At 39.9% G+C, this 22410-nt stretch overlaps 1 protein-coding gene across 1 annotated transcript in view; it reads left to right on the top strand.

The window, feature by feature from the left end:
- The first annotated feature begins 4 nt into the window (after positions 1–4).
- Positions 5–22410, top strand: part of hao2 (hydroxyacid oxidase 2 (long chain)) — a 28100-nt gene continuing 5694 nt past the window's right edge. The window contains exons 1-4 of the mRNA XM_028436433.1: positions 5–21; positions 2336–2395; positions 8809–8958; positions 21985–22136. Coding sequence (XP_028292234.1) covers positions 2379–2395; positions 8809–8958; positions 21985–22136 — 319 coding nt within the window. The 5' untranslated portion in view covers positions 5–21; positions 2336–2378. The remainder of the gene's footprint in view (positions 22–2335; positions 2396–8808; positions 8959–21984; positions 22137–22410) is intronic.

Genomic DNA, 22410 nt, shown 5'->3' with positions numbered 1-22410 from the left:
CTGCAAACAGCTCAGATCAAGGTAAGCCTCTCATTTCTTTATTTACTGCTTTTTACACACACACACACACACACACACACACACACACACACACACACACACACACACACACACACACACACACACACACACACACACACACACACACACACACACACACACACACACACACACACACACACACACACACACACACACACACACACACACACACACACACACAGTCAGCATGTGTTTGCTTCACTAACATCATGATTCAGGACACACTCAGCTTAGCCTCAAACACCAGGAATTCTGGAAAACAAGCAGAACAATGTGCAGCCATCAGCCATTAACCTACAGACATCAACACACACACACGTTCACCTACAGACATCAACACACACACACGTTCACCTACAGACATCAACACACACACACACGTTCACCTACAGACATCAACACACACACACACGTTCACCTACAGACATCAACACACACACACACGTTCACCTACAGACATCAACACACACACACGTTCACCTACAGACATCAACACACACACACACGTTCACCTACAGACATCAACACACACACACACGTTCACCTACAGACATCAACACACACACACGTTCACCTACAGACATCAACACAAACACACACGTTCACCTACAGACATCAACACACACACACACGTTCACCTACAGACATCAACACACACACACACGTTCACCTACAGGCATCAACACACACACACACATTCACCTACAGACATCAACACACACACACACATTCACCTACAGACATCAACACACACACACATTCACCTACAGACATCAACACACACACATTAACCTACAGACATCAACACACACACGTTCACCTACAGACATCAACACACACACACGTTCACCTACAGACATCAACAAACACACACACATTCACCTACAGACATCAACACACACACACACACATTAACCTACAGACATCAACACACACACGTTCACCTACAGACATTAACACACACACACAAGTTCACCTACAGACATTAACACACACACACAAGTTCACCTACAGACATTAACACACACACACAAGTTCACCTACAGACATCAACACACACACACACACGTTCACCTACAGACATCAACACACACACACACGTTCACCTACAGACATCAACACACACACACACGTTCACCTACAGACATCAACACACACACACACGTTCACCTACAGACATCAACACACACACACACGTTCACCTACAGACATCAACACACACACACACGTTCACCTACAGACATCAACACACACACACACATTCACCTACAGACATCAACACACACACACACATTCACCTACAGACATCAGCACACACACACACATTCACCTACAGACATCAACACACACACACACATTCACCTACAGACATCAACACACACACACACACACACACTCACCTACAGACATCAACACACACACACACACACACACACACACATTCACCTACAGACATCAACACACACACACACACATTCACCTACAGACATCAACACACACACACGTCATTTTGTGTGTGTTGTATCTTTTTAGTGTAGTTTAATTTTGTACATTTCTATTGTCATTTTGAGTATTTTTTGTATAAATATTTAGTTTTGTGTATTTTGAGTCATTTTCATATTTTTGTTGTCGTTTGGTATATTTTTCTCTAATATATGTTTTTTGGAGTCATTTTGTGTGTTTTTGGAGCCTTGTATATTTTTGTGCATTTCTGTTGTAGTTTTGCGTACTTTTTATATAAATAGAGTTTAGTTTATTGTTTTATTTTACTCATTTAGTATATTTTTATTATAAATACCTTATGTGTGGTGGGGGCATGTTGTGTGTGTGTGTGTGTGTGTGTGTGTGTGTGTGTGTGTGTGTGTGTGTGTGTGTGTGTGTGTGTGTGTGTGTGTGTGTGTGTGTGTGTGTGTGCGTGTGTGTGCGCGTGCGTGCGTGGGTGTGCGTGATTGGCTCTGGCACGCACCAGAGTGGAGCTGTGCAGTGAAATAGATGTGCTAGCGCCTCCTCACACTGAGGTCAAAAGCTATAGGTTTAACTTCTGGGCAAAGCTGAATGTGCCGTCTGGGCAAAATAAAATTGAAATAAACATTTTTAAAACACCAAATAAGTCCAAAATAATAGATGCACACATTTGGGGTATTTGGAAGCTGTTCACAAAGTTTCAGGTCGAACAGACACCGAGTCGGGGAGATATTCGGCACTCCACACACACACACGCGCACACACGCACTCATGCAGAACTTTCTTGCTTTTATAGATATACAGTATAATCCCTGTGGTCTGTTTACAGGTTATGAGTCTGGAAGAGAATTAAGGAGTTCTGCAGAGAGAAAATGAACATTTGTAATCAGTGAGTATTGTAACCTTCCATCAGTCTGAGTGTTTTGGTGCTGTTTGAATGATCGGGACACAATATTTTATTCTAGAGCAAATCAATATTTCATCACATTTAGCTTCACTGTGTTTGTACTGCTCCAAATAACAAAGAGTGAGAACATTTATTATTAAGTTATTAGGTCATTCTCCTGGAACAACTGGAAGTATTGTAATATATTCACGTTGGTTCAATGTGGGTAGTTTCCTACCATATCCACCGGAGGGCAGTGCAGTGTAGCGGTGCATTCACAATACGAGACGCCTCCCCTTTAAACAGGCAGTATCAGGGCTCGAGACTGCGAGTAAATTGTTCGCTAATGCGACTATTTTTTCAGTGTGTGCGAGTAAAAATTTCATGTGGTTGCATCTGTGCGAGTGCGAGTGAAAATCCAAAAGGAGGAAGCTTCCTCGTCCTGTTGAGTCTTCCTCCTGTGAATCAGGGTGAAACACACAGCTGCTGCTGCGCCAACACTGGGGAGAAACACGGCATACACGATTCCACACCAAAGAGGAGAACCTCATCAGAACCAGCAGGGAGGGACTAGAACTGATGGACTATGACGCCAGGCCAGATGTTCAGCTGTGTTTCTCTCAGGGCAGGGGTCTGCAACCTACGATTCTGGGGCCTATTGTGGCTCTTTGACTCTTATGCAATGACTTCCTATAGCTTTAAAAAAAACGATTGAAAATAATGTATTTTTTTTTTTTACAGAGGCTATTAATGAATAATGACAAATAAAATCAAGATATAACAATTTGTTAACCTAAAATAATTCACGTTGTGCTATGACTCAGCACCTTCCTACTTCACCTCCTGCAACATCTACAGACATGATCATGTGTTATCAAATTCAAGTTACTTTTTGTAGCCTTCTAAATAAAAAAAGAATATTCTTTATATAACATCATGTAAACTGAGATGCGTAAGAATTTGAAGATGCGAAATACTGCTTTATTTTATTTTAAATTGTTTTCAAGTTCCCATTTACATGATCAATGAAAATCAAGTCAAATCAAATCAAACATATTCTATATAATTTTACCTGTATATAATTTAATAGACTGTATTGTCTTCACTGAGAAGGTATTTTTTTGGCTCCAGGAGGACTTTAATCCAGGTGAGATGAGGCAAAATGGCTCCTTTGAGAGTAAAGGTTGCAGACCTCTGTCGAAGGGAAATAGGGTTAGGAGACCCCACTATAAGAACTGGAACCTCTGAATTTAATTCCATGGGGTGAAGCAATGCAGATGCTAAGTTGGTTATGCTACTGTTAACTTAATTCAAGTACAGCCAGTTAAGTCAACTATTCATCAGCATGCATGGCTTGAAAAAAAAGGGTGCGACCAAATTCTGCGCTAGTACGACCAACTGAGAAAGTTAGTTGCACCAGTGCTACCACTGGAAAAGTTAGTGTAGGGCAGTGATATACATTCCTCCAGGCTCATTCAGAGGACCAAAGTTGAAAAAGTTCGGTTTCCTCCCTCTCTTGTTATTCCACATTTTGTAATAAGTCAGCTCCAAATGGGTGAGTTGGATTTTTTCCGCATTCTGACGTCCAGTGTTGGGAACGTTCCTTTAAAAAAGTAATCAGTTATAGTTACTCACTACTTGTGCCAAAAAGTAACTGCGTTAGTAACTGAATTACTCTATAATAAAAGTAACTATTACCAAGGAAAGTAACTATTTGCGTTACTGTTAAAAAAAAAAAAAAAAAAAAGTTGCTCTATGTCAAATAATTCAGATTTTTTAGATGCGTGTGTTGTTGTGAGGTGCTTCATTACATTTGAGTTGCTTACAACAGATGTGGACAAAGTTTTCTCTCCTGGATATAATGAACACTTCACATGTACGTTCTTGTCTTTGACCATAATTAATTTAAAGTAGTGTTTGTATCGTCAACTTAAAAATGTCAACTTTTCATCAGACTGCTCCACGCTCGCCATCACTGCTGATTCATCAAATTTGTAGTGTGTGTGTGTGTGTGTGTGTCTGTGGCACACTAACCCACCTCCTCGTGCTGGCACAGTGTAAAAACACTGGCTCTGATTGGCTACCATGAAACATGACTCCGCCTAAGCCAATCATAATCGCTCACCTTGTTTTTAACCCACCTCCTCACTACAGCTGAGTAAGTATAACAGTTTATTCAATCAATACATGTAACGCACCGCATTTAGCTTTCAGTAACGATAACGGCATTATAACGGCATAAAAAGTAATTTGCTAGATTACCCCGTTACTGAAAAAAAAATGCCGTTACATAACGCCGTTATTTTAGACGCAGTTATTCCAAACAATGCTGACGTCACATCACGAAAACTCCTCCTCCTGACAATCCTGGCTTCTGCTACCCTATAAGAATGTGAGCTCCTCCCTCTCAAACTATCTCACAGCTAAAACATCCATCAGCCTTAGCCGATGACTGATACGGACTGCCGATTTTCTTGATCCGATATTTGGAGACGATACTATTTTTGCTCCCTCAATTTACATCATAACAATTACACAGTGATGAAAACAAAAGGTACAAGTCTCAATTTTTTTAAAAAAGGAACATTTATTGAAATTAACAAAAGTGAGGTAGAAAAACACCAAGTAAAAAATATTTAACAAATAATAAAAACAGTTGATGCAGAACAAGAACAAGTAAAAAATAGCGTGAGACATCTCCTTGTCCTGAAAATAGCTTTGACAAAAGTTGGCCTGACTCGAGATATATTTTATTAACATGATTATTGAGTATTAAGATATATAATTATAGTATTAAACACAAAAAGAAACCATGAATAGTAGTCCATTACAACACAACCCCTGAACATAAATTAGCAGAGGAAAATAACGTGATGTCGGATGCGTATTAAGCAACAAACTGTTCAAGTTTCTGTTCTAAATTGCATCAACATTAACAAGAATAAATATTCAAACATGTATAAAACTGTTTCTCAAAGTTTTAAAAACTCCCTTCTCAGCGCAGCCCTCTCATATCGCTGTAATGTTTGTATCCCTGAGTGAGAAGCAGAGAGGGAGAGAGAAACACACACACGCAAAACCTCCAGCCAGCTGCTCGTTAAATACAACTGCGACAACAACACGGAACCACGGAACAACATCAGTTAAGTTAAAAGATGCTTTGAAAGTTTAAAACTTGCCGTTGGGGTTGATGAGCTTCCTTCACGCTCTGCAAGTGGGGGGAGGGGCTCTGTACTCTGCACTCTGCAACCTCTGTCTCCAGCAATGCGGGGCAGCCTGTGGCAGCCGCTCTGTATATAAAGTGGATCGGCGAACGCAGCAGTGCGCATTGGCCGATGCTGATACACGTAAAACACGCAAAAATCGGCAGATTAAATCGGCTGGCTGATTAATCGGTCGATCACTATTATATATTATACTTTATTGTCATATATGTAAAGCTACATACACAAAATGTGTTCTTGTATTTAACCCCTCCCTGAGGAGCAGTGGGCAGCCACGGAGTATCACCCAGGGAGCAGTAAGGGTTAATATAAGGGACTGATCAACATCCCAAAGTGATGGACCAGGGAGATTAGAACCAGTGAGCTTCCGGTACAAGCCTACTCCCTTAACCACTAGTCCCTTTATCCACAGATAATATATTTAGGTTCAGATAATCTAGTATATAGATAACCCATTGTATAAATTACGCAGTTTATAGATAACCCAGTATATAGATATCCCAGTATAAAGAAAATCCAGTATATAGATAATCCAAAATCCGCAGTGTGATCGCTCACAATCAGTTCAATTTTTAGTAACCGTTTTATCGCCTCGTATCGCCTTGGACATGATTTGAATTGTTTGTGACACAATGCGTTTATCACCTTAAAGGTGCAGTCCAAACTATCAGATCCCTCTCTCCCCCTCCCTTCCCACTTTCAGAGGAGCTAACAAGCTAACGTCCGACAGCAACATCACAGTAATATAACATGCACTGTTAAAAGCATATTACTGCAGCGCTTCTCTCTCTCAATGTGCACAATGTGCAGCAGCAACAACACTGTCACTTACAGCACCCACACGGAGGCTGCTGCACGCACATGAACAACACATGCACTACAGAGTTCTAGTGTAACAATTACAAATCAAACATAATGTAAATCAAACAGCAGTGATTACCTTTCAACCAGAAAAGTCACCAATTCCATCTTCCAGTCCTCCAGACCATACACTGTAAAAAAGACGGCGCACTAGCTCCGGGAAAGGGGCGGGAACTGTGAGCAACAGCTGTCAGACAGCCCATCAAACACAATCCTGGCTCTGATTGGTTCTTTTTGCTCGTTCGCGGTGCATTCTGGCAATCTGCCAAAGGCTGCAGGAGTAGCAGGGGGCGGGGCTCAATGAGTCTGTTTTTTTTTTTTTTTACACAAACTACTAGTTTGATGTAAAGCTGTCCTTACATAGTGACAGCTTTAGCAAATATGACAAAAAGTCACATTTATAAGAGTTGGAGACTGCACCTTTAAATGGACTATTCCTGTGGTCAGGAGAGATGAGGAGGAGCAGGAAGCAACGAAGCAGCTTAACACTCTGGTGAGTGTTTGAAACAGCTGACGGACTCCCCTGCTGCTGCCGTGATAAACACAACCTGAAGCAGCATTTGTCGGACTCACAATCACAATAGCTGTTTAAATATCCATGTATTTTATTGTAATGTGCAGTGTGTGGATAGCAAAAGACAACCGCTGTAAAGCTGTTGGAATCCCACACACCAAACATAGACGCAGTATAATAATAGTGCAAGCCAAGCCCTCTCCAAGAGCGAGGCATGAAGTCAGCGTCTACAGACACACCCACTCATGCATATGTACGAAGGCCCCAAAATAGCCTGATTTTAGAAGTGTCATGAAAGTGACCCTGGAAAATAGGTGAGTTTGGGAAAACAAACCTCAAATACTGTGTTACTGGGGTTCTTAGAACAAATGGAGATGGGTGAAAAAGAGCAGAATACTGGTCCATTAAACCAATACAACAAAATGTGTTTTGAATTTAACTAAGCGCTGCCAGTCTGTTAACAATCACAATTTTTCCTTTTTAATTGGGATGCACCGAATATTTGGTGCAAATATAGCCACATTCAGCCTTCGGTGGATTGAGTTAAAAGGAAGGCCAAATAGTAGCGTGTGATGCAATGACGCAATCAAACAACAGGCAGTGATTTTGAGTCAGAAAAGTGCCCGCGTGTTGCTTCAGAAGCAGGAGCAGCAGCAGCAGCTCCTCCTTTCCGCACACAAACACAGCCAGACTCTCTCCTTTCAGCTTACCTCTCTCCGTCGTAAAAGTTGTAACCCATCCAATTCCACAATCGAGTCCGTTGTTAGCGCTGTGAGCCACGAATCCGTAAATATCCCCATCATTTCCTACTCAATTCACAAGCAATGACGGATCTCACCGCATAGGCTGGTGTAGCATTAGCACAGAGTGCTAACAGCTGATGTGTGTGAACAATGGGTCTGTGGCTCCAAGCAGTGACTCCCAACACGATCAGCAGCAGAAAAAGTATTGCAGTTTGGACGTCCAGTAGTGCAGTTTGCATTTACATATATGGCAATAAAGTATAATATATATTTTATATTAAATTGCAGTGTTTGTTTTAGCTGTTGGATAGTTGGAGAGGGAGGAGCTCACATTCTAGGAGGCGTGTTCGGTTACGTCACTTGCCAACGTGGGCAAAATTCAACTCGTCCTTTTGGAGCTGATTTTTTACAAAATGTGGAATAACAAGGGAGGGAGGAAACTGAACTTTTTCAACTTTGTCCCACAGAATGAGGCTAAAGGAATGTTTATCACTGTAGCAAAACCTATATAAAGTAATTTTTTTCATCATACCTCCCCTTTAATGCACTTCAGTTTTTTTTTTTTGGAATGCATTTTTTGTTTCATTTGAAGGGCTAATATAAATGAAAAACTTTGTTGTGCTTTTTATGAAACGCAACGGCTACTGGAATATTTAAAAAATGTCAAAATATTCAATAAACATTTAATTTCTTTAAAAAACATCTCTAAAAAATGTATTCTAGGCTATTTATGCAATATTAAAAAAAATAGTGAAAAACTTAACAACTGCATTTGATATTTGATATTTGGTATTCGGCTAAGCGTTTATATTTTATTCGGCTTCGGCCACAAATTTTCATTTCGGTGCATCCCTCCTTTTTAATTTATAAAAGTACATAAGTAACTTCACCTCGTCGCTACACTTGGTATCCTGCTGGGCGCACAACGCCCCCCTCATCTTGCTCTACTTCATGGTTTCCCACCATCTACGACCCAATCACACCAGTGCTGATATTTCAGCCTAACATGACTTCCTCTCGTGTAGAAGCTATGGTGGAATGACTTTAAACCTGTGTAATGTCTGTCCCACACAGAGAAGGTCACTGCGCTGAGATGGCGATGGTTTGTCTGACTGACTTTGAGGAGTATGCAAAGGAGCATCTCTCCAAGTCCACCTGGGATTATTACGCAGCAGGAGCAGACGAATGCTGCACCAGGGACGACAACATACTGGCCTACAAACGGTACGACTCATCCCTAATGTTCATATGATATTAGCTTCCATCTGGGATTAACGGGACAGTGTGTTTATACGATTATGTAATGAATAGAATCCACAACGTAACGTTTCACTGAGGAAAAATCATGCTTAGATCTATTTAATACTGGTTGGAAATATGAAATCCTTTTAAAATTATTAAAAATAAAGGTTAGGTGGTAGTGGCTCATCTTCTGATCCAGGGATCAGACTCCACCTGTTCATGTGTGTGAGACTTGACCTCAGATGAGAGTTCAATCAACACACACACCTACACAAAAATATAGTTTATTATTCCGATGGATGGACTTTATCGCTTATACTCATGTTTAACCAAAATATGAAATATACACGTGTGTGTAAAACTGTCCATAAACTAAAAAGCAGGGTTGGGGAAAATTATAACTGTAATTGCATAACTGCTAATTAATTATAAGCATGATGTAATTATAATTGAAAACAATCTGTTGCGGTTGTAATCCCAGTTTAATTGTAATTGAGTTCAGATAATTGATTTTGTAAATGTTATTGACATGAAAATTCTATTAATTCTATTAAAAAATTAATTTTAATGAAACAAAAAATTGGGGAACCATGTTACAGTTCTGTGGCTTACACATACTGTATGTAGTTAATAATTATTATTAATCTTGCTCTCATAGTGGCCACACTACAAGGGAAGGGGCGGAGCATATACAAACATTACGTGCCCCGTCAGTGAAGAGGGAAGGGGCGGAGCATATACAAACACTATGTGCCCGTCAGTGACGAGGGAAGGGGCGGAGCATATACAAACACTATGTGCCCGTCAGTGACCAGGGACTCTTGCCATGTCATAGGTGATCAAAAGGCTCTGATTTATGTGCCTGCCTCTTTAAGACACACTCGTTGCGCAGTGAGCACGTGACCGGTGGTTTAGTTTTGACAGTTGTCCAAATAAGATCCTGAGTTAGATGTTAACTACGTACTTGTCCTTTAAAACGTTCTTCTGAGTTGTGTTTGGTTCCTACTCCTGTTCCTGTGTGCTCCAGTTTCTTTATAGTCAATGACCAGGAAGTAAGTCACCATTTATATGTTCTAAGTTCAGTTCTAAGTTGATAAGTGTATAAGCTAACAGCTATGGTGATGTCATGCTAACACACTGTGTCGGAGTTCGCATTGCTGTTATCACTGTGGGGGAAATATCGATTCAGTTTAAATGTGGAGCTTCATTTATACAGAAGAATGAATGTGGGTCATTAGGCCCGAGCCTTTCTTTCTTTCTTTCTTCTTTGTTTTCCGGTGTCGGAACCAACTCACCTACTTTTCACCCACTGAATCATTATGTAGAGTCTTAAAAATTCAAACAAAATTCAATTCAATCGCGTGCTTCTCTGATTTCTGGCTATTTACAATTTTAAAAATGCAAAAATTTGACGCGCCAGCACCCCCAAAAAAATTTTATATTTGTTGACTGTGTTATGACATCATTCCTTTTTTTTTTTTTTTTTTTTCTTTTTCCCTCTCGGCTTGGGACCTTGGGGGCGTTCGGGGGACTGCTTGGCCGTGGGGTGGTCGCCGGGGGCCCCTAGATCTCTCGCTCTTTCTGCTGGCCCGACTGCTTCTTCGGGCCCGGGGGCGGCTCATGGGTTTTGCAGTAGCGGCTCTTGGAATCACATTTGTCATGGAGGCACTGGCCTTGGGCTGTGGGATAACACTCATACTGGGCTCAACCATAGACACGTTGTTCCCAAATACCTGTTTTATGTAACTTCCACTCACTTCCTCCTCTGCTCACAGCCACCACCATTATTCCTAAGCCGCACACTGGTCACCAGACTGGCTTGATAACACAACAATAAGCACAATATACACAACCACAATTTCACATCACATCACTTGAAACTTATTGACTATTCCCCACCCATTCGTTTTCCTATCTTGTATCCCTCCTCCCTGTTAACTCCCCCCCCCACCCCCCTCACCCTGGTGTAACACTGCCCTCTCTTTTTTACATCCTCCCTTTAATAAAGTATTTACCCTTCCCTAGGGAGGGCTGGTGATGGTCACAATTATGCAATGAAATAAATTCATTTATTTAATTGCAATAATAAAATATGCATTGCTGTTAAAAGATTGCACTTCTTGTAGTGTTAACCTTCAACAGCATGTGCAGACAAGGTGAAAAAAAAAGAAAAAAAAAAAAAAAAAAAAAAAAAATTATGACATCATTCCTAATTCTTTACGGTGATTGGATGTAACCTACATCAGTCATGCTTTTTCTTATTTTTGCAACTAAAAAGTTTAAAGCCAGAAGGAGGTTTTCATGTCTTGTTGCTTGCGTCCAAAACGTGATGTTAAAGATTCGGTCTACACGGTGGTACATGAGATAAACAAGCCGAGTGCCACTACATAAGTCAAAAGACTAGCTAACGAGCTACCACGCTGCACGGCGCGGTGTGGATTACGTCACTTGCTGCACACTGCAGAGAGACAGGTTCATGAACGTATGCTACCGTGACGTATTATCCAAGACAAAGTACCGTGAAATCCGCCGTCAAAACCTGTCTAATGTGAGACCTCATGTGGTACCTGCATGAAAACTGAGCTCACCCAAAATTTAAAGGAAAATATCAAGTGTAATTTTCAGCTGAAAGTTAATATTGCAAGCCCTGAGTTAATAATTGTGGAGTCTGGAAGCATTTAAGAAGTTGTTTTGCACTCGTTTTATGAAGAAAAGTGACTTTGAAGCAAGTTGCTTTTAAACTTTTGCATACAACCAGCCCCTTTTCTGCAATATTAAAACGGATAATGAAAGAGGCTTTGGCAGTGTGGATGATGCAATGGAGCAGGGAAGACACCTGTAACAAATAAATAACACACTAGGGCTCAGGAACTGACTGCGAAAAAGGTCAACAGAAATAGGTTCGGCTGTAGAGCCAAGGTGTGTGAATAATTGGACACAGACACAAGGATTTCGTTTTAGTATATGTATATTAAAGATATTATATATAGTAAAGATATTTGGAGTCAATTTATATTGATATATATTATTTAGTTGTTATTAATAATCAGGTATAGGCAATAAACAAACAAACAAAATACAATTACAAAACAAAGACAATATTTTCTTCTTTCAAAACTTGTAGTCAAAGTTCAGTTCAAGGTTCATTTCCTTTGGTGAGTTCAGTTCAGTTTGTTTGATTTCGCTAAGTTGGAAAGCGAAGGGTTTCGCAAAGTTCTTTCGCATTGGGGGAAAAAAATACAAAACAGAAAAGGTCCCCAGGGTATAATCCACGTATTAGGTCCGAGTGTCCGAGGAAACAAAAAGATCAAATATTCCTACCGCGATGCAGCGGTGGTTGGGTGGTGGCTCACCATCTAGTGGTCGAGAGTGGTAGGTGATCCAGGACTAACATAAAAACCTGACCTATAAAACAAGGCCAACAACAATCAGTCAAAAAGGAATTAAAGTACATTAAGTACATTTTAAAACAGAAAATACATTCACCTTAGCACATGTAAACAATTTGTCATTGTTAAATAAATAAACAGTTATAAATAAATGCTATAAATCATAGCAGAAAAATCCATATCAAGGTAAATCAAATTCAAGCTTCATTCTATATATTCAGAGATCAAAGGGAATAAAGTGCACTTTTAAATCAACATCATTAGTTGTAAAGCTAAGTCATATCATATAAATTAAACATGCATGTTTTAAATAGATTCTTCAAATAAATCATTGTTGTAGCACAACAGATCATCTCATTTAGTAGGTCAAAGCCTATTCAAGACCACATAGCCGAATGGGCATTTCTTTCAAAAAGTAACAGAAATGGTCAAAATCAATCAAAACTACAAAAAGCGAAGTATTATTTTACTTATTAATTATTATTTATTATTAATTATTATGATTATTAAATTAGAAAATAAAAGGATTACTTAAATAAAAGTGCAAATGGTCAGACTGACCATGTGTGTTCCGCAGCTAATGTTGGCTTAATTTTGCAGGAATTTCAATGGAGTCTGGTACACCACAAATCCGCAAAATACTTAGTGAAACACATTGAAGTACAATGTGAAACGACTCACCGGTGAGTGGAGAGATGTCTAGTTTATAGGAGAAGATATTCATCCAGGTATTTCTTATGAAGGTTTTGTTTCAGTGGTGATTTTCAATCAGTAAGCCGACCATACAGACGCCACAGTGAGAGCAGCCATCACGGCATTCAGTGAAGCAAACAAGAGTGAAGGGGGAGGAGCCAGGGACTTTAAAGGTGTAGCGCGGGCTCGTCACAATAAAACCATGGCAGGAAGTTGGCCTCTAGTTCACATGGGTTACACACCGCAGGCTGACAAAAAAAGTGGTAGAGGAGAAATTGAACAGGCGCATTGAGAAAAAAGTAAATTATAAGAAGTGGAAATGTTGATGGCAGACGCTCAAAACGTTGGAATTGTAAATGATGCTATGGAAAGGGAGTTTGCAACAAAATAAAATGTCAACCACTCAATGAACGTTTAGAGTTTTTGAAGTCATATGTTTTGGATGCTTAACTCCTGGTCATCTCAGCAAGTTCTGCAAAAAAAAAAAAAAAAAACATAGAGTGTAAAGACTGTGCATTCAAACATCCAGATATTCTACCACATTGATGGTGTAAATAGAATCAAAAAAATGTCTGTCTCAACTGTGAAAAGCTATGGTGCTCGTAGAGCTGAAGTATTGTGTGCTCAAGTTTCTATCCAGAAAGAGTCCCGTAACCTCACGGTGGCCGGGGAATCTGAATGCGTGCTGCCAATAGTACCAGTAAAAATTCAATCAAAGAAGAGCAACAAATATGTGGAAACATGTGCTTTTATAGATCCAGGAAGCACAGCAACGTTCTGCACAGGTGAACTTCAAAGGAAGATGAACGTTAAAGGAAGGCCCATACAAATACTTCCCTGCATCATGGGTCAAACCTCACCTGGAGAACAAAGATTTATGAACAGTTATGTGCTGTCAGACCTGGAAGTGTGTGGACTGGAAGACAACAGTTATATTGACTTATCCAAAGTGTACACACACAGCAACATACCTGTCCACACCTCCAACATACCTAACCAATCATAAATTGAGAAGAGGTTTTATCTTTAAGATGTAAGTCTGCCTGAACTGGATGTGGGTGTAGTCTTACTCATTGGATCAAACTGCCCGAAAGCCATGGAACCGTGGCACATAATTAACAGCAGTGACGGTAGACCTTATGCAGTGAAGACAGCCATTGGATGGACTGTCAATGGTCCCATGAGAAAGGAACTTGATAACACAAAGAGCAAAGTACCTCAATGTTCAGTGAATAGGATCTCCTTAATGGAAATTGAGAAGCTGTTGATCCAACAATATAACACGGAGTTCACCGAACACAGCTACGGTGACAAAGAAGACTTGTCCCGAGAGGACAAACAATTTATGCAGTCTGTGCATGAAACAACAACTCTAGAGAAAGGACATAATACAATTGGTTTACCATTCAGAAACAAGAAGATACAAATGCCTAACAATCGCTGTGTGGCAGACCAGCGTATTGCCAGCTTGTTCAGAAAATTCAAGAAAGATTCTGTGTTTTTTGAAGATTATTAAGGCTTTATGAACACTATCATCATTAAAGGTTATGCTGTACAAGTCCCAGCACATCAATTGAACTGTGAAGACAACAGAGTGTTCTACATTCCGCATCATGGGGCGTATCACCCAAAGAAAAGAAAATTTAAAGTGGTGTTTGACTGCACAACTTCATTTAAAGGACAATCTCTGAATGGCGAATTACTACAGGGGCCGGATCTAACCAACACACTAGTCGGTGTCCTCTTGAGATTTTGTCAAGAGCTAATCGCTATGATGGCAGACATTGAGTCGATGTTCGACCAAGTGAAGGTACCAAAGGAAGATGCTGATTTCCTTTGTTTTCTCTGGTAGCCCAACGGCAAACTGAATGAGCCTATGGAGGAATTTCAGATGACAGTGCACCTCTATTGGCAAAATATCTACACATTTTAAGGTGTTCCAAGAACTTCAAATTTCAATACAACCATCCATCTTTTAGACAGACAGCACAACCGTGCTCAGGTACATTGACAGTGAAAGTGCTCGGTTCAAAACATTCATCGCAAATAGAGTCACACTTATCCGAGAAGCAACAAAGCCTTCCCAATGGAAATATGTTGGAACATTAGAAAATCCTGCAGATCAAGCTTGCAGAGGCCTCAGGGCAAAAAGTTTGTTAAAAGGAGGAACATGGATTATTGTTAAACATTGAGTGTGACTGGCCAACTCAACCTGTGAAAAGAAAAGAAAGTCTTGAAGATGACCCAGAGGTCAAAAACACAGTAACGGTCAACACAATCAAAACTGAATAGAATGTGGAACCTATGAACAAACTGATAAACTATTACTCGGACTGGCATAAACTAAAAAGGTCAGTTGCCTGGATGCTAAAGAAAACCTTACAGCACCTGAAGAATGAAAGAAAAGAGTTCTCAAAGACAATCAGTGAAACTGAAAATGAACCGCAAAAACAAAGGTCAAAGTTAAAACAACACATAGAAAAATGTCAAAAAAACAGAACAAAACTCAATCACCTTGGATGATCTAGTTGCAGCAGAAGCGGAAATAATTCGCTTCAGCCAAAGACAACATTTTGAAGAGGAGATCAAAGCTTTAAAAAGGGGCAACCAAGTCAGTTGCAACACTCAGCTCCGCAAATTGAATCCAATTCTTCAAGAAGGCACTTTGAGAGTTGGTGGAAGACTCAATAAGTCACCCATGCAAGTAAATGCAAAATACCCAGTAATACTCTCTGAGCACAGTAGAGTTTTCACGTTGATCATGACAGACATACACCAAAGAACAGGACACTATGGGCGAAGTTGTCTTGGCACAACTAAGGTCCAAATATTGGATTCCTCAAGCCAATTCTGCTTTTCGGAAGTTAATAAACAAGTGTACAGTGTGCTGCAGGACCAGTGGTAAAGTTGGAGAGCAAAAGATGGCAAACCTGCCTGAAGATCGCCTTTTGCCCGATATTTCATCTTTCACGAACACTGTTGTTGATTACTTTGGACCCTTTGATGTTAAGCAGGGCCGCACTAGAGTAAACAGATATGATGTACTGTTTAGTTGCCTCACTCTCAGAGCAGTACATATTGAAATTGCAGATAGCTTGGACACAGACTCGTGCATCAATGCAATCCGACGTTTTATAAGCAGAAGAGGTCCACCCACCATGAAGCGCTCTGACAATGGCACAAACTTTGTTGGCTCATACAGGATGATGAGAGAGGCAATTCAACATCAGCAATTCGTACAGTCCGAAGAATAATCAGCTCGCTGGTGAAAGAACAAACTGTGAATGATGATAGTGGACCAAGGAGCACCTTCATCTTCGGTGCAGCAGTGGTGGAGTTCAAGAAGAAACTTTGTGGCCGGAGATGTTGTATTGCTAGTAGACAGTTCTCACATGTAAATACATGAAAGGTGAATTGTATAGATCCAGTGAGTTTTTTGGGAGGGGGGGGGGTCCTCATTATAGCGGCTGCCTCTACTGTCCTCCCGGCTTCTCACTCCACAGTCTACGCTTACTGCATGCTACTCCTTTGAAAACAAACCAACATGGCAACCATTGCAACCAAACAACACAGCTGCTGAATGATTGGCTGGTTGCCTGTCATTGGTGACGTCCGGGGATATGATAGACTGTTTCCGCACACGGTGGTTCCCCCCGTCTGTTAGCTGATTGGCTGTTTGTGTGTTTCTGTTGGCTGAACCACAGCAAAGGCGGCGCAGATTGCCAAAGGCGGTGCAATTTGGTGAAGGCAGCGCGCAAACGCGAGGGCCATTTATCGCCGCTTGCGGCTATACTCATTACTATTATTCTTATCAAGTTTTCCTACGACCTTCAAAAAGTTTTAAATCTGGGGGTATACTGACAAAAAAAGGCTCAGACACCCACACCAAATGTCTTAAATGTGATAATTTTTTAATAGTGGGTGATTTTAACATACATGTTTGCTGTGACTCAAAGCCTCTGGTAAAGGACTTTTTAAGTGCCATCGATTTTTTTAATCTTACACAGTGGGTTACTGGCCCTACGCATGAAAAGGGGCATACATTTGATCTTGTGTTGTCTCATGGTTTAAATGTAGGCATTGATAATCTCTGTAGTACGCAGATATCACTTCCATGCGCTCCAGCTAAACCGTGCGCCGCGGCGCGTATGCAGAGCGTCATGAGCCCGTCGACAGCAGAAGAATTCTCAAATGCTTTTACTCATCTTGTGCCCACACTGGTCTTATCACCTTGTTCTGTTGAAGAGGCCACTAGCATGTTTTAATTCTACATGCTCCTCCATTTTAGACCTGCTTGCTCCTTTGAAAATGGTTAAATCTAAGTCTGTGTCTGAGCCATGGTTGAATGACTCTACTCGTGCACTTAGGCGTGAATATAGACATGCAGAAATGAGGTGGAAAAAGGACAAGCTTCACGTTTCTTTGGGCATTTTGCGAGACTGTTTATCAAACTATCAGAAAGCTGTGAAGTGTGCTAAAGCTGAGTACATGTCAAACTTGATTTCTACAAATCAAAACAGACCCCAAGTTCTGTTTAATGTCTTATATAGACTTGTGAAACCTATTGACTCAAACTATGTTGTACATTCTCAAACTTTGTGTGAAAATTTTCTGAATTTTTTTGTGCAATAGGGACTCAACCTCTTCTTTCAAAGTGGTTGATCTCTGTGTTACTTCTGTGTGTTCTGTGGCTTTTGTGCATTTTGAACCTGTGTCCCTTAGCGACCTGTCCGTTGTGCATAAATTAAGAGCTTCTAATTGTCCGCTTGATTGTCTCCCTCCTAAACTGCTCAAAGATGCTTTGGGCGCGATTGGGCCTCATATGCTGGCGATTATTTTTTTAAATTTTTTATTTATTCAATTTATTTCCAACATGGTTACATTCACTTTTTTTTACATTTTTTTTTTTTTGTACATGCCGAAAAAGGAGACGAGAGAAGCAGTTTGTTTATCTAGGTCCCGTCCCCTGTTTCGTACACCGAAAATTTACATCAAAGCTTGTCTCTCTGGTCAAACATTCTTACGTTGTTTTGAACAGTCCTTTTTTGTGTAGGATTTATTTTCATCTGTAGTCAGTGTTGTCTTTTTTTTTTTTTTATATTTCTCCTCCTCTCTATCGTTGTTCATGTCGGCCTTGTTCCCTGCCAGACGTTGTTTGCATTCCTCCAGTTCAAGAAAAGTTCATCTTCTTTCGAAGGTGTTCGAAAGGTTTTTCCCTTTCCATCCATGACGTCACCACTCGGGAATGTCTCTTTTGAACACACAAGTTTGCAGCTTGTTTTGTCTCTACATCAAGGTTATTCCAGCTGTTGTTAGTTCTATTGGCAGTGTTGTATTTTCCACTGTTAGATTTAACCCTTTCTTGTATAAACACATTACTATGTCTTAGTTCATATGCAAGGTAGTAGTGTGATCCTTAATCACCCCACCACCTAGCAATTGAAATGAATAAGTGACAGACCTTTTTTACTCTTGGTTTCCACATTGAATTCAGTGTCAGTGAAATAATCACAGTCTGAGTTTTGTTTCCAGTGTTTATATAGATTTGGGTCCATGTCCGTGATTACCATCAGTAATGTTGTTGTTTAGGTGGATCCTTCGTATTTTCCCAAGTCTTCCATCGTTTTGATGAATATTGGTTTTCCGTTCTCTTCTCCCAGTGGTGTGATATAAATCCTGCAGTTTTTCGTCCACGTCTTTAGAATCTTTCCTCCTTTTTTATTTGGCGTGCCCTCCATGCAATGCTTGCGTTTCGTTTTGTCAAGTTTTCATTAATAAATACCTTTGTTTCCTTCAGTTTTTAAATAAATTCCTCGCTGACATCAGGCTGCGTTCCAAGTTCCTTTAAACATGCTGTTGTTCAGCCTCTGCTTAAGAAGCAAAACCTGGACTCTGAAGTCCTGGCAAACTACAGGCCAATTTCTAAATTGCCTTTCTTATCAAAAATCTTGGAAAAACTGGTTTTTGCTCAAATACAAACTTATCTGGATGTAAATGGTATTTTAGAAAAATTTTAATCTGGCTTTAAGCTACATCACAGCACTGAGACTGCACTCTTAAGAGTTTTTAATAACCTTATTTTAACTGTTGAGTCAGGCTGCTCTACTGTTTTGGTACTTTTAGATTTAACTGCAGCATTTGACACTGTCAACCATGAAATATTGCTTTCATGCCTCAAAAATCATGTTGGCATTAAAGATACTGCCTTAAGTTGGTTTAGATCGTACCTTGAAAATCGATCTTTTGCCGTCCACCTTGGTCCTTACGCTTCTGGAGTTGCCCCACTCAGCTGTGGCGTGCCGCAGGGCTCCATTTTGGGCCCCTTATTGTTTTCCATGTATATGCTACCCGTTGGGTCAATTTTCAGAAAATATAAAATTGACTTTCATTGTTTTGCAGACGACCTGCAAATTTATCTGCCTTTGAAGCCAGGCACAGACAATGTTCAAGTTTTGTTTGATTGTTTACAGGAAGTGAAGGACTGGATGGCTCAAAATTGCTTAAAGCTTAATGACTCCAAAACTGAAATTGTTGTATTTGCTAACTCATGTGATGCCACTGCTCTGGGCCCTTTGAGTATCTATTGCCACGAGTCTGCTGGAATCTTGGGGTTGTTTTGGACAGTTCATTTAAGTTTGACAGACAAATAAGTTCAGTCGTCAAAAATAGCTTTTTTCAGCTGCGTTTGCTCAGCAAAATCAAACCCTATTTGCCTCACGCCGACCTGTCATGCTTTTATTACGTGTCGCTTAGACTATTGTAACTCTCTGTACTGTGGGCTCGATCAAACTTCCATTTGGCGTCTGCAGTTGGTTCAAAACGCTGTGGCGCGTTTGCTCACGGGAACGAGGAAACGTGAGCACATAACTCCTGTGTTGGCCTCTCTGCACTGGCTTCCAGTCAGTTTTAGGATTCAGCTCAAGATACTGTTGATGGTTTTTAAATATCTGAATGGGTTGGCTGCATCCTACCATTCGGAGCTTTTGTTGATCCGTGATCCAGGTCGAACACTGAGATCCTCCAATCAAATGACTCTGGTGGTGCCAAAATCTAAGCGCAAAACCAGAGGAGACCGGGCTTTTGCCGTAGCTGCTCCGAGTCTCTGGAACAGCCTTCCGCTGAATGTCAAAATGACCCAGTCCATTCATGTTTTCAAGTCGTTGTTGAAAACCCATCTTTTTGCTTTGGCCTTCAACACAAGCTGAGCAGATCTCATGCTTTTTATTATTATTGTTTTATGTTTTATATTTTGTGACTGTTTTTACATTGTACTTTTTAATGTTTGTTGTACAGCACTTTGGGCAGTTTTGCTGTTTTTAAATGTGCTATATGAATAAAGTTGACATTGACCAAAAATATTAATACCAATATGTTAATTGATCAGCATGCCTAACAAGGAAAACAAGAGATGAGAAAGAAATTCAATGATAGATAATATATTTTAGTGTATTTTACAGCTGATTTAAGACATGGGTCAAAACTGACCTGTTATCATAAGAGATGCTAACAGAAAGCTAACACAAAAAGAAGGTTACGTTTTATGGGCTTATTTATTAAAGGCTTAATAATTGTATTTAAACTTTAGCAATTGAGGACATAAAGCATTACCAAAATAACTTCACATCGTGTCCATACAAGTCCTCACAGCCATGGTTCTAATCACCCATCAGAACCACTCCCTGAATCACCCTCCCCTGTCTCTCTCCATCTGAGTCTAGCCACACCCCACAGGTTTTGAAATGTATCATTACATTTGATTAAGACATATCATACAAAATGCATTATTGTTGTTATTTAACGTATTGTTACAGGGACACAGATATATTTATAAGGTAATGCTGTTACATTCTCTTCTAAAAACTTCACATAACTGCATGAAACCTTGAAGTGAGCACATAAAGGTTGTAAAACTGTTCTGCATCAACACATCCAACTTTTAGTCAACGGCGTAAAATTACCTTTACACGCCCACTTTTTTAACACTAACATGTAATCCCATAAAGAACACAAAGTAATGTTAATAGATGAGACGTTATAGTCGGGTATATTTCCTCATTTGGAGAAACTCAGCTGCTGCCTTTTTTAAGTAAGAGATTCTCACACTCGTAAATGTTAGCGATGTGACGGTGTTACCCTCACGTTGTCATGACTCACTGTAACATGTTTACATGATCACCTAATGGTTTTTTTATGAGAAAAACTTTCAAATGAGTAAAAAGTTAAAAGCCCATTACTATTAGGTCTGGACATTATGTCATGATTCAAGAAATATCAAGTTTTCTATTTTAGTGGTATTGAAAATGACAATATCGCCTATGATGCTATATTTTTTATTTAATAGCTTATTTTGTCATAAAATACTTGTTTTAGGAGTTGCTGCTTTCACTACTTCTCAGAACATTAAAAGCACAGTTACATGGATTTCTGAAAGCATTCTAACCCTGACCTTCCCCTAAACAAGCCACACTCCAGAACTCACTTAGAGGAGAAAAAGGCAAAAATGGCACATATTGTAGAGCTGTTTGTTAATAAATGTGCCTGTGATGCATTTTACATCAGCAAATTTAACCTAGAATTGTCTTTCTGGTAAGATTGTATTGAGTTAAAAATATCAACATTTATATTGTATCCATTTCAAGAATAAATATTGCGATATGAGTTTTGGTCCATATTGCCCAGCCCTAATTACTAAAAAGAATACTATAAAATAAACCAATTTAAAAAAAAAAATGTATAAAAGTAGATGGAACATTAAAAAAAAATGTTTATATATAATGATAATCAACATAATACTAATAATCTAAATATCCAAAAACAGCAGATGAGTGAGATGACAGAACTGTTATCGTTCCTGTTCTGTTTGATTGAGCTCCTCCCACCCGCCATGTTTCATGTGACCAGTTCACGTGTACATCCTTGCTTCCAGGATTCGTCTGAGGCCTCGTATCCTGAGGGACGTGTCCATGAGCGACACACGGACCACAGTGCAGGGCACAGAAATCAGCTTCCCAGTGGGCATCGCTCCCACTGCCTTCCACTGCCTGGCCTGGCATGAAGGAGAGGTGGCCACTGCTCGAGGTGAGGAGTCAAGATGATCCAGGAAGTGTTCAATTGGTTCATTTCCTGTTTTAGTCTGAGTGGAGATGATCCAGGAAGTGTTCAATTGGTTCAGGTCCTGTTTTCACCTCACTCAAACATTTCATCCAACAGTTTTCATGTTGTTGTATCTTCTGCACTAAGTAGAAATGTTCCTCATCTTTATCATAGGATTCATTATTTAGTAATGGGTATAAATTATTATTCCTCTTTATAATTATTTGTTTATTTATCTGAATAAACTGTATTAAGAAAT

Source organism: Gouania willdenowi, chromosome 21 (assembly GCF_900634775.1).
Source record: "Gouania willdenowi chromosome 21, fGouWil2.1, whole genome shotgun sequence".
Lineage (NCBI taxonomy): Eukaryota > Metazoa > Chordata > Actinopteri > Blenniiformes > Gobiesocidae > Gouania > Gouania willdenowi.
This window is presented reverse-complemented; position numbering and strand designations above follow the sequence as displayed.